This window comes from Trachurus trachurus (assembly GCF_905171665.1).
Source record: "Trachurus trachurus genome assembly, chromosome: 17".
Classification (NCBI taxonomy): domain Eukaryota; kingdom Metazoa; phylum Chordata; class Actinopteri; order Carangiformes; family Carangidae; genus Trachurus; species Trachurus trachurus.
In genome coordinates, this window is record NC_139900.1 from 9,538,327 (window position 1) to 9,552,322 (window position 13,996).

General features: G+C 43.1%; 1 protein-coding gene across 1 annotated transcript in view; it reads left to right on the plus strand.

Annotated features, from left to right (window-relative positions):
- Positions 1-13,996, plus strand: part of cadm3 (cell adhesion molecule 3) — a gene marked incomplete at its 3' end in the record, with an annotated part of 109,566 nt that overhangs the window by 36,438 nt on the left and 59,132 nt on the right. Inside the window, exon 2 of the mRNA XM_083990963.1 lies at positions 11,920-12,069. Within this exon, the coding sequence (XP_083847089.1) occupies positions 11,920-12,069 (150 nt within the window). The remainder of the gene's footprint in view (positions 1-11,919; positions 12,070-13,996) is intronic.

The window sequence follows — 13,996 nt, forward strand, 5'->3', positions numbered from 1 at the left end:
CACACTAATATACAAAAAAAAATACGATTTTAGAAGGATTTTATTCATTATGCATTGTGGTAAACTATAGCGTTTGGCTCTGGGGACATGCAACATAGGCTATGTTTCAGTGTTTTGAAAGCCTTTTTATAGTAATTAAAAATTATATATCTTTAATTTCTACAGTGATTCATATGTATGGTGCTTTGTTTATTAATTAAATGCAATTTATATTATATTATTACATGTTTTTATACATTTAATATGCTGGGGACAGAAATGGCACTCTTTTGGTGGAATCGTAATGAATACTCAGTTTATAAATAAAGTTAGTGCTTATCAATGATGAGTGAAACATTTTGAACTACATATTAATGAGTATTCATGTGTTATAAATGATGAATTCAGTATTTACTGCTTAACTAATGCTTATTAGTGTGTATACGTATTATAAAGTGTTACGGTGTGTTCATATGTTTTCTTTTTTAGTCGCTCCTCGTCATCCCAGTTCCCAAGCAACATCCTCCCTAACTGGATTAACCCTATCCTTTCCTAACGAGCCCAGGCAATAACCTTGACCCCTTCCTAACGAACCCGAACAGTAGCACTAATGCTTCTTAACTAACCCTGACCCTTCATAACCAACCTTGACCTTTCCTAATGAACCCTTAGAATAACGCTGATGCTTCCTAACTAACCTTGACCTTTCCTTCCTAACCCAACCTCTTCCCATCTAACCTCGTCGCTAACGATCTACAGTATCTCCAGCTCCATTCCTGTCCACTCAGACAGAGTCCAGACCTTTTCTGTGACAATAAATCTGTCTAAAAGCTGATTTAAAGTTTAATAAAACTGCAGCAGTCTTACTTTACTTACCTTACTTAGCCAAAGAAAGTTGCTGACTTCATCCTGACAAGATGACTTTTTGTTTTTTTTATTGCTGACATTTCCTTCCCTGTTAAAAGACGGGGGGTTACAACATCAGGTAATAATAATGACGAACACTGCCAGAGAGAGAAAAAACAAAACAAAACAAAACAAATGCGGATGTTTGAGTGACTCTGCAAAAACCTGATGATGTTTTTATGCCCTGCAAAATGCGAGGCGGTTGAGGTTTGATAAGGAATAGACTGAGGCCGATGTCGGACGTGCAGCATCTCAGACTTTCTACATGTTGGCACTGTTGATATGGTAAATTGGTCGACGCAAAGTGTTGTTATGGTTAGTTCCCAACCCCAATTGACACAGCTATAAACTTATTAATTAACTTATTGTATAGATTATAAAGACAAGGAAGCTTGATGTGGGAGTAAATAAGTTTGACTTCTTCCCACTCCTTTTCGGATATGAAAAAAAAACAAAACAAATTATCTTCATTTTCAATTATTTATTTATTTTCACGTGTTGTCTTTGCAAAGTATTTGTTATGTCTGTCCATTACTGTATTATTTCTTATTTCTTTTAACATGTCCGAAATAAACTGAAACTAAACTAAACACATAGTGAATAAAGGACTTAGACGGATTCAGGGCCCTGGAGCAGTCACCCCCTCTTGCATTCTGGGTAATCCAGCGATGTACTGGGATGTAACACCTCGCTGAAAGTCATTAAAAGGACATTGTCCAAAGCACGTAACTACCTTAAATGTGTCTAATTTCTGATTGCCTTAGTGTTTTTAAAGGTGGCTGGATTTAAGGTGGTATGTTACTGTTTTGTCCTCTATTAGTTACAGTAGAGTCACCTCAGATAGAGGCGACTCCAGGCCTGAACGTACGGAGAGAGAGAAGGAACCAGCGATTAGAGAGAGCGATAATAACTCTCGGCTGCTCATTGTACTGAGAATGAGTCAGAGAATCAAAAAAATAAAAAAATCCGGGCTTATCCCTTTAACTCTTATCAGCTTCCTCTCTTTCTCTTTCTCTCCACCTCGACTCGTCTGCCAGAATCCCCTCTTTCCTCTCTCTGATCTCTCCATCCATCCATCCCTCTGTCGTCTCCTCCTCTTTGACTCTCTCTCTCTCTCTCTCTCTCTCTCTCTCTCTCTCTCTCTCTCTCTCTCTCTCTCTCTCTCTTTCTCTCTTGTCTTTTCTACTCTGCTCTACTTCCCTCCATCACGCTCTCGTTGTTTTTTCTGCCTTTCCACTCTTTTCTGTCCCCTTCTCTAAGTCACCCTGTCATCTCCCCTCATTGCTCTCATCTATCTATATATGCTTATTTCTGCCACGTCCTTCACTCACCTCACCTCACTTCTCTTCTCTCCTCGTTCACTCTGTTTCTCCTCTGTGCTCTTTTCTCTCTGTCTCTCTTTTTCACCACCTCTCCTCTCTCTCTCTCTCTGTCTTTCTTTTCCCGGCAAATCATTATTCTTTTTCTTTTGTCAGCACTGATGCTGCTGCCCTTTTCTCTGAGCTTGAACCCCACACTGTCCTCCTCCTCCTCCTCCTCCTCACTCTCTTTCTCTCTCTCGTAGTGCTCTCCCAGTGGCAGGGTGGGGCGGCCGGCTTGGCGCCTCAGTGCTGCTGCAGACACAGTTTGTGTGTGTGTGTGTGTGTGTGTGTGTGTGTTTGTGTGTGTTGTGTGAGGAGGGGGATCGCCTCAGCTTTGAGTTAACTATGTTTGACAGGCAGCAGAGGAAGGGTGGGGTGGCAGGCTGCTGCTGCTGCTGCTGCTGGAGGTGGTTGGAGGAGGTAGTTAATGGGAACGGGTGGGGTCTCTATGGGCTCCCACAATCCCCCACAAACCCTCAACCCTGAGATTAAAAAAAAAAAAAAAAAAAGGCGGGCTGCAGGGGGAACAACTTAAAGGCTATAAGGAGTTTGTTTGTGCTAAGACGGGAATGTAGAGGCGCTTAAATCCCTCCTGTTGTCCTCCTGGGTCAGGGAGGGAAGGAAGGACGAAGGGAAAGAAGGAAGGAAGGAAGGAAGGAAGGAAGGAAGGAAGGAAGGAAGGAAGGAAGGAAGGAAGGAAGGAAGGAAGGAAGGAAGGACAAAGGGAGAGATGGGAGGAAAGAAGGAAGGGAAAAAAGGAAGGTAAGATAGATGAGAAAATTGGGTCAAAAGGGAAGGAAGGGAAAAAGGATTGTGGAAAGAAGGAAGGAAAAAGGAAGGAAATAAATATGGAGGGAGAGAACAGAATGGGTCAATTAGATCAAAAGAGGAAGGAAGAAGAAGTCGGGACGAAGAGAACGAAGGAAGGAAGGAAGGCAGGAAGGACAAAGGGAGAGATGGGAGGAAAGAAGGAAGGGGAAAAGGGAAGGTAAGATAGATGAAAAGATTGGGTCAAAAGGGAAGGAAGGAAGGAAGGAAGGAAGGAAGGAAGGAAGGGAAAAGGAAGGAAATAAATATGGAGGGAGAGAACAGAATGGGTCAATTAGATCAAAAGAGGAAGGAAGGAGAAGTCAGGACGAAGGGAAGGAAGGAAGGACAAAGGGAGAGATGGGAAAGGAAGGGAAAAAGGAAGGTAAGATATATGAAAATATTGGGTCAAAAGGGAAGGAAGGAAGGAAGGAAGGAAGGAAGGAAGGAAGGAAGGAAGGAAGGAAGGAAAACGGAAGGAAAGAAATATGGAGGGAGAGAACAGAATGGGTCAATTAGATCAAAAGAGGAAGGAAGAAGAAGTCAGGACGAAGGGAACGAAGGAAGGAAGGACGGATGGAAGGAAGGAAGGAAGGAAGGGGAAAAGGGAAGGAAAGAAAAATGGAGGGAGGGAACAGATTAGATCAAGGAAGGAAGCAGAAGGAAGGAAGGAAGGAAGGGGAAAAGGAAGGAAAGAAGGAAGGATGGAGGAAGGGAACAGATTGGGTCAATTTGACCCAGAAGGACAACAGGAGGGTTTTAAATCCCAAATACCTCCCCTCCCCACTCTAATTCACCCCCCCACCACCACTACCACCACCCACCACCCACACGCCTCAGAGATTATAAGACATTTGCGCGGCGCCCCGAGATGACAACGACAGGACAAGAGAATGAGAATTGAAACAACTGTAGCTCCTCTCTCTCTCTCAGGCGGAAAACAAAGCCTTTCGTTCCACCCGCTCTGCTGCTCCGTATACTTCAGAAGCCGGAGGAAAAAAAACAAAAAAAAAACAAAAAAAAAAGATTTGTTTTACATTGCAGATGCTTTGAGTTTTTCATTCACAGGGCAAATCTGGTTTGGATTTGCATGTTTTGATTCGGAGCAGGCGGACAAGATAAGAAAGAGTATATAGTGGATGAAGAGAAGGATAAAACTAGGGCTGCAACTAACGATTATTTTCATTATTGATCAATCTGTTGATTATTTAAACGATTAATCGATTAGTTGTTTGGTCAATAAAATGTTGAAAAATGTTAATATGACGTCCTCTAATGTCTCGTTTTGTCCACAAACCAAAGAGATGCTCAGTTTATTGTCATAAAGGAACAAATAAACCAGAAATATTCACATCTAAGAAGCTGAAATCAGAGAATTTGGACTTTTATTCTTTAAAAAAACAACTCAAACTGATTATTCCATTATCAAAATAGTTGACGATTAATTTAATAATCGATTACTGTTCGATTAATCGATTAGTTGTTGCAGCTCTAGATAAAACAAAAGAACAATAAAAAAGAGAGGGAGGTGGGAGCTCGTGGAGGGTAGAGGTGGGCAGAAGGGCACGTACACACAGACATGTATATACTCACACACACACACACACATGTACCCAGGGGGATGGGTGGTAGCCGGGGACAGCTGGGCAGAGATGGATGGATGGTGTGTGGGGGGAGGTTGGTTGCTCTGCATGTGTGTGTGTGTGTGTCTTTCTGAATGTGTCCTCTGTGCGCTTTGTGCAGACAGTGTGTTGTGTTGCATTTCCATTTGCACCCTGTTTTCTGTATGTGTCCAACTGTATATAATGTATTTTTAAGCACATTGTTATGTATTTATGTCACTCTGTATGCGTACGCTGCTGTTTGTGCTTGTGACGAATGTGTGCGTGTGTTTTCCTGTCTGTATATTTTATGAGGGACTCTGTGTTTGGGAGCGTGTGTGTGTGTGTGTGTGTGTGTGTGGATGCCTCTGTGTGTGTGTGTAATGGCCTGTGTCATACCATGCCATATCAAACCGCACACTGCCGCCTGAGTTTCCCATCAAATGTGAACAGCATCAGCAGCCGCACCGTGACACATGGCTCTGTCTGTCACACACCGCAGCACTGCGACGTGCACACTCACTATCAAATATATAGACACACACACACACACACATACACATAAACACACACATGCAGATAACAACCCATCTCATAAATCACACTGATACATACACACACACAAACAGATAAAAGTGCTGCCCGGAAAAACAAATACAACTGCATCTGAGTGCAAACACTTGCATGCAAACAAATCCACAGGAGCATCACTAATAAGCTTCTTGAGACTCTCTCTCACACACACACACACACATTAAGAGACATGCAAACACACACACGGACATGTGGATGGTAATCTCGACACACACACAACACACTAAGCACAGACATGCAGAAGGTGCACGCACACGCACATGCACATGCACACACTTCCATTACAGTAAATACAGTTCATTAACCTGCACTAATTAACAGCAACACTGTAAAGCCTCTCTGGGAAAACACAGGAAGGAAAAAAAAAAAAGGAGGGAAAGAAGGAATTAAGGATGAGGAGGATGAGGAGAGGTAGGACGACTTTATCGGATACAGGGAGGGAGGGAAGCGGGGGGCTCGACAGAAGGGCAGAGAGGTGAGGAAGGACGAGAGGAAACCGAGGAGGACAATGCGGGGCAGATGGAGAGGAGGAGTGGGGGAGTGGGTGGAGAGAAGGGGGGAAGATGGAGGGAGACAGATGGAGGAGGAGGAGGAAGGAGGAGAGAGGGGTGAGCATGAAGATGGCCAAGGTGTTTCTGGATGTTTCCCTGTCTGCTCGTTTTTTTGAGTTTTTTTTTTTTTTTTTGGCAGCGAAACCGATGGAATCAACAGGAAGTCAGATTTGTATTAAAGGACGTTGGTTATAGCCTTTAGCTTAGCATCAAGACCAGAGACACCTTGGATGTATCGATGTTGGACGCTCCGGTGTCTCATACTGTAGTGTAATACTGTTTCTTCTTTTTAGAGAGGAGCTAAGCAGGATTATTCCCGTTGCTATGCTACAGTTTCCCCTTAATTAAAAAGCTCTGGAGTAATTGTGATGTTAAATTGTTAAATAAATGACTAATAACTTGTTACGAGTGAGAATGGAGGCTCTCTGCCTTCCACCTGGCGTCAGTGTAGTTACTTGGCCGCTGCTCCAGTGTCCCAGCTCTCGTCTCAAACGCGCTCTGTAACCTGTTCATGATAGTTAAAGGGATAGTTCAACATTTTCGGCAAATTGGCCCATTGTCATAATCCCTATAGTTTTAGGAGTAGGTTTGTTACCTTTAATTGTCGGTGCAAGCTGTTTTTAGAACGGCGGAGCAGAGCGGCGAGCTGCTCAGAGCTACGCTACGGAGGCTAATGGGTCGCTCTTGGTTTCCCTCATCAAACTCATCAAATACACAGTCCAACAACTCCACAACGCTCTGGTGGACAAGTTGTGACCTGCACATTCACCACGCTATGAGATAATAACAGAACGTTACCAGACAGTTGTTTTAGAGGCAAATGCAGAGACTGCTTGCTGTCTCGTAATGTTCCCTTATTATCTCATAGCGCGGTGAATGTGCAGGTCACAACTTGCAATGGGCCAATTTGCCAAAATGTTGAACTATCCTTTTAAGACTTCACAAATACACACATCGTAACATCATATATAACGTTATCCAACACTCCACGGATTGCTTTTTTGCCGGCTTCGTTAAAAACAAATGCACATGGCCAGGCGGAGGGTTAGCAACACAGAGGAGAAGCGACCAGACTTGCATCATTCCTCTTAACTCTCAGAAAGAAAGAAAGAAAGAAAGAAAGAAAGAAAGAAAGAAAGAAAGAAAGAAAGAAAGAAAGATGTCTCCGTTTCCTCTTCGTCGAGCCCTCCAGCTCCTCACACTTCCTGTGTTGCCTCGTTGGCGTTTTCTCGGCCCCTCCCTGCCCTGTTTTTTTCACACACACGCACTGTTTCCCACCCTGTTTTATCACCCACCCTCCTTTTCATACTTTTATCCATCTTTTCCTCTCTCCCTCTCCCTCCCTCTCTCTCCCTCTCTCTTGATATCCCAGTCAGCCTTCTACCTCTGGGTTCTCTCACCTTGTTGCCAGCGAGGGAAAGTGTAAATTGCGTTGCTTTAAATACCCGTGTCTTCCTCGAGCTTTACAGCCTGACGAAGAGGGCGAAGGGGCGGTGGTGGTGGGGGTGATGATGGGAGAGAGGAAGAGAAGAAAGAGGAGCAAGCCACAGTGTTTAACTTAACGTCTGCTAAGGATAGATAGGTCTCTCCTTTCATTTTTTTGCAGCTCGGGTGTTTATCCTGACTTAACCGTTTAAACTCGAGCTGAACTTAATTTACCACCTCCTCCTTTAACTTCTGCTGTTAAGTAGCTTCAAAGGTAAAGAAGAGCAGCTGTATCTGCATCTGAGGCTTAAAGGGGGTCATGTGCTACTATAACACCGGCTACTGACTCAGTTTGTGTTTGTGTGAGCTGGTTTGCACCGGCCGATGGGGTGTGTGCTCCACATTAGGATGTGTCATGCAATTTATCAAGCACAAAAACTTTTTCTTATCCAATTTCAACATAGTCTAAACTCTCTCCGACTTCTTTATCTGGGCGTCGGCACAGTTAACATCGACCATCTCATTCTCAACATAAATGGTCTTCTTCCTGCTCCTTCCATTTATGGTGTTATGTACCTACTGTAGATTATAGCTGCAATAATTAATTGATGAACTGAACAATAATCGATTATTAAATGAATCAAATAGTAGTAGTTTTTTAAAGAAAAAAAGTCACAATTCTCTGATTTCAGCTTCTTAGATGTTAATATTTCTGGTTTCTTTGTTCTTTTATGACAATAAATTGAGTCTCTCTTTGGTTTGTGGACAAAACAAGACATTAGAGGACGTCATCTTGTGGTTTGGGAAACACTGATTGACATTTTTCAACATTTTTCTAAACATTTTATTGACCAAACAACTAATCGATTAATCGTTTAGATAATCAACAGATAATTCAATAATGAAAATAATCGTTAGTTGCAAGATTACATATGTAATCATGTAATGTATGCATGTACTCCATCAATGGAATAAATGTGAAATGAAATGAAATGAAGTATCATCACTGATTAGGATGATTTGAACTGTTTTGTAAAAGATGCAAATGATCCTGATGCAGCTAAACTTGTGACCAGACTTGTGATAAATACAGTAGGATGGGCTTACGAGGTTACAGCCAGTGACTCTGCATTACAGTAACTTTAGCTTTAAGATGCATAATACTGTTTAATCATCTTTAAAACGTCTTATGGACCTTTTTACTGAGTTAGCGTGAGTTTGACCTTTATTTATCAGACTGGATTAAACGATACAGTTCATTCGGGGACTCTAGTCATTCAGACTGGAGTTTGGGAAATGAGTGTGTATAATGTGATGGTTAATTTATCAAGAATATCTCCATTTGATACTAAGCTGACAGCGTGGGGTTTGAATATTTTACTCAGTGTAAACATTATACAAATTTAATAAAACAATGGGACGAGCAGAATATGAGAGAATATTATATGCGGTGTTGAGCAGTGAAACGGGGAAGTAAATTCCCAAATCTTCAAAGGTGGAAAAGGAGGAGAAACAGTAGGAACAGCAGCTTCTTAATCCACTAATGATTAACAAGTAGTTGTGTTATATGAAGCATTCATGTCTGTCCACTTCTCAGGCAGATATCGGTTGTTTCACCGGCAACAAAATGTCAGTCTGAGCCTCCAGCGCCGAGGCTGTGACGCCAGTTTGTGAATGCCAGGGCTCGGTGGCAGGCGGGCGGGCTGGAGGAGGAGATGAGTGGAGTTTGGGCTGAACTTGTCTGGGCTCATTGTGGTCGGCTTGATGAGCGATGCACCGGGACAGCCAATTTACCCAAAGTGTTCGTGCCAAAGTAGTAGAGAGAGAGAGAGAGGGAAGCTCCCTGTGATCAGCCGCAAAGAATTATCCCAAGATGCTATTAAAGGAGACACTAATCCGTGGTGCACTTGACCACACATTCAGCCCCTCAGCCATCCTGGTGCTTAGATAAACTAACCACAAGGTCAGGGCTGCAGTAAAAACACCACAGAGAGGGAGAGAGAGAGAGGGGGGGGGGGGGGGGGGGGGGGGCTTACTCTGACACGAAGGTGCTCGGTAGAAGGAGAGCAGAGGCTCACAGCGCCGTTTGAGTCCTGCAGGCGAAGCAGCAGCTGCACCTTTAAGAGCGGTTATCGCTCTGAATCCTCTCAGCACAGAGGCAAAAAACCCTAACTCCTCTCTCTCTCTTCTCTAATAACTGATGTTCCCTGAGATGCTGAACTCTCCATGCAGCTCTCAAGCAGACAAAAAAAAATGTAAAAAATGTTTTAAAAAAAAGAGAAAAAGATGCCGATGGTTGCTGCCTGCTCCTCTAAGCTCATGTACTGCAAATGTGTATTTTTGATGCTACATGCAGTTACTTTGCTCGCCTTCTCTTTTGCATCCTTTCTTTTTTTTTCCCGCCGTGTCCCCCCCTCCACCTCTTTCATGTCTTGATGGGAGTTCCGCCGAAGCGCACTTAAGCAGATGTTCTTCCTGCAAGAAAAAAAAAAAAAAAATCAATTCCACCGCCGGTGCAAGGATGTGATAACGCTCCACGCCGAATATAAACCTGTCTCCTGCTTGACAATTTGGTTCCAATTAAACTATTTATACACGCCATCTTTTCAGGGGTGAGGAAAGGAGAGCGCTTTGAGGCATATCTTCTTACGAGATGTTCCCTCTGTTGGCTTGGCCTCCTTGTCATCTGTGCCATATTTTATTTTATTTTTTGTTTGTTTGTTTGTTTTTTTTGGCCTGAGATTAGCTTGACTGAGCACTGGCACGTTTATAAGGCGAGAGACGGTGGGATGAAGGTGGTGGAGGAGGGGAGCTCATCGGGAGCGTACCTATGTTCCCCGATTGGGGGAAAAAAAGGGTCCAATGTTCCCCGCTGTTTGCCGGTTGATGGACTCTCTCTATCTATCTGGCCTGTCTAGCCTCTACCTGGTCTTTATACTAAACTTAAAGGGATCGTTCAGTAGGTTCGTTACCTTTAATTGTCGGTGTAAGCTATTTTTAGAATGGCAGAGCAGAGCCGTGAGCTGCTCAGAGCTACGCTACGGAGGCTAATGGGATTTCTTGGTTTCCCTCATCAAACTCATCAAATACACAATCCAACAACTCCACAACGCTCTGGTGGACAAGTTGTGACCTGCACATTCACCACGCTATGAGATAATAACACAACGTTACCACACAGAGTTGTTTTAGAGGGAAATTCATGCAAAACTGCTGAAGCTCATTTACATCAGGGACGGTTTTTCATCAACTCTGTGTGGTAACGTTGTGTTATTATTATCTCATAGCATGGTGATTGTGCAGCTCACAACTTGTCCACCAGAGCGTTTTGGAGTTGTTGGATTATGTATTTGATGAGTTTGATGAGGGAAACCAAGAAATCCCATTAGCCTCCGTAGCGTAGCTCTGAGCAGCTCGCGGCTCTGCTCCGCCGTTCTAAAAATAGCTTGCACTGACAATTAAAGGTAACAAACCTACTGCTAAAACTATAGGGATTATGGCAATGGGCCAATTTGCCAAAATGTTGAACTATCCCTTTAACCAACTCCTTTCTTCATTGTCTAAACCCAACCAATGGGACAATTCCACTTCTCACTCAAAAATAGGCAAAAATCTGCAAAGTCATAACTCCACTTCCAGGTATGGGACCAAACAATTGCATGTTCCCCGGGTCCCTTTCTTCTTAGTTAGTTAGTTACCGTAACGTCGATAAGCTGCATATTTCACCATAGGCCTACATCTCTTGTTTTTCTTTTTTTTTTAATTCTCGTAATGGTCGGCTGCCCTCGCTGAATGCAAGGGAGCAGAATTAGCCTGCACCATCACCCGTTATCAAGGGAGCGCTGTTAAATACCATAATTTGAGTCCATTTGAATACTGTTACACACCCAGACAGCTTCACTGTTCAGTGATTTTTTTTTTTTTTTTCTTTCCGTGGAGCACCAGTTGCAGCTCCAGCCTCCAGAATCCCCTCATTATACCGGGTCATTTGTATTCTCTCTCTCTTTCCCTCTGACCTGCTCATTTGCATAATGCCTGTCCCGTCCCGGCTTGTTCTGTACGAGCAGCAGATACATATGCATAGGCGGTTTAAAAAACGGACACAGATATTGACAAAAGAGGGGTTACGACGCCATTAGAGGTATGAGACGGAGCTCTTGTTGTTCCTATGACCTCTCGAGAGCCGCTGTCTGTCGCTGCTCTCTTCATCTTTGTTGCTCCCTCAGGTCGTTGCTCTCTCCTGATACCGCGCGGCTGCTACTGACTCATCACTCTTACACTGGCCTCGCAGTCATACAACCAGATAGCCATTTGTCTGCTTTTTTTTGTGTGTGTGTGTGTGTGTATGTGTGTGTCCCTCTGACAGCGTTTTGGTGCGTGTATGTAGGCTACGTATGTGTGCGTGCGTCTGTGCTTTCAGAAAGACAGATAGAGATATATAGATAATCTGACAAGCAGAGAAAGAGATGGGCGGGGGGAGATAGGGGGAAAGAGAGAGAGCGAGGCGAGTAATGCGTTTTGTGCGTTTATCTGATTTGTGTGTTGGTGTGTGCCACTGTTTTTGCTTGTATTTTTTGTACAAGTGCAGCGTCTCTCTGACTTGTCTCTGTTGCCTCTCTATCACTCAGTCTTATGATTTTCTTTTTTTCTCCTCCTCTTTTCTCTCTCTCTTCTCTCCCTCATCTGTTACCATAGACGACGACCCCTTGCAGCCGACGACCCAAGATGAGACGGTGTCCGTCGGGGGCACGGTGACGCTCACCTGCCGAGTGGCCGAGAGCGACAACTCCTCGCTGCAGTGGTCCAACACCGCACAGCAGACCCTGTACTTTGGAGAGAAGAGAGGTGAGAGGAGGAGGGAGGGAGAAATGATTAAAGGGTCACAAAGCCACACTGCGCTGCTGATTTACCTCCTTAAGTGTTTATGTGGTTGTGTGCCTTATTCCAGATGTGTGAACTGTGACGTTCCTGCATCACAGAGATGCTGTTGTTGTTGTGGTTGTTGGGTTCAGGTGAACAGCTGTTTACAGACAGGACGAAGGTGATATGTAAGGAAACACTGCAGCTTAAAACAAAACAACACACAAAAGAAAAAGAGCTAGAATAGAGGAGGGGGTAAATTGCAGAGTTTAAAGGGGAAATATGCCAGATTTTTACCTTAATTAAACAGCTTCACCGCAATTGTGATGATTAAATGACTTGTTCCAGGGAGAAAGGAGGCTCTTTGTCTTCCACCTAGTGTCTCGTGAACGGGGCCTCCGAGCCGGGGTCCCAGCTCTCGTCTCTGCAACACAAATGCGCCCCGTAACCCGTAATCTCTTGTTTATGATAAGACTACACAGATATACACATCCTAACATGTACACTACGCACAAAAAGTTAAGGACATTTGACAAGAATATCCCCATAAAAAGTTCATGCTACAGTGATATTCTATCATGAGGCCTTTTAAGTAGAAGGATGCAATGGTCATTTCTTTATCTCAAACTAAAGCTAACAACAGTGGTGGCTATAGCTCAACAACAATCTCAATGTCTCAATAAGTTGATCAGTTTGATCAAGTTGTTGTCTTGGTCTCATGATGTCACCATGGTAACATGGTGGAGAGGAGAGGGAGAGAGAAGAGGACTGAATACAAACTGTCACTGAACCAGAACATTTAGTGGTTCAATGACGACTGAACCACTAAATCAGACGGTGCTTGTGATGTTTGTGGTTAATCACCTTGTTAGAGAACAGCATGTTATTCAGTAATTACTGAAACATTGAACAATTGGACATGTGCGTTCAAAAGTTTAGAGAAGGTTAAATGAAGTTCACCTGTAAAGGTTATAGTGCATTTTAGGTGCATTCTGAAATTTAATCCAAAAGCCAAACATCCCTAACTTTTTGTGAGTATAGTGTATATGATAATTGACGTTATCCACCGCTCCATGGATTGATTTCTGACCGGCTTCGTTGAAAACAACGAGGGAAAGCGACCAGACTTGCATAGTTCAGAAGAATTTTCGGTAACTTTATTTTAAGGGGTCCTTGTTCCTGTGTATCTACCTAATTAATTACAGTGTAATTACCTATGTAACCGTATGTAATAACATGTACTTACATTGTAAATACATAGTGTATTTTGGTGTACTTACAGGTCCTTGTTACACTTGTAATAAGAAATGCTTGTGCAAAGAGAGAGGCCACTTTGGCATTTCTTATTACAAGTGTTTTACACTGTAATTAATTAGGTAGATACACAGGAACAAGGACCCCTTAAAATAAAGTGTTACAGAATTTTCAAATTCAAAGTTGCAGATTTACAAGATATACGATGTATTCACAGACATTATTAAGTCAGACTTTGCAGCGTTGGAAGAGCACAGGTGATGTAATGGTCTGGTGATTCTAAAATAACATATTTCCTTTTTTTTTTATTATGTTGCCGTGACACAACGACTGTGGTTTTGGCCAGACATCTAAATATAAAAACTATAAAAACACTTCCCTTTTCGTGCTATAAATCATTGTTAGCTCCAGTCGTTGATAGTCAGTCGTTCCTCTAGCAGCTGCTCTCCAGCTCCATTTCCAGTGAAACCACACTGAAATACCTTACAGTGTCAGCACCGCTCTCATTTCCAGTCACATATCCATCTAAACCTCAGATGCAATTGAGTGCACCTTTGTTTACACTTGGCCACATATATGAATCCCCCGTTGAATACATTTCAAATCTAATTGCAATCTGTCTTCAGATTTCCCAGGCTACATGCAAATCAGCCGCGCC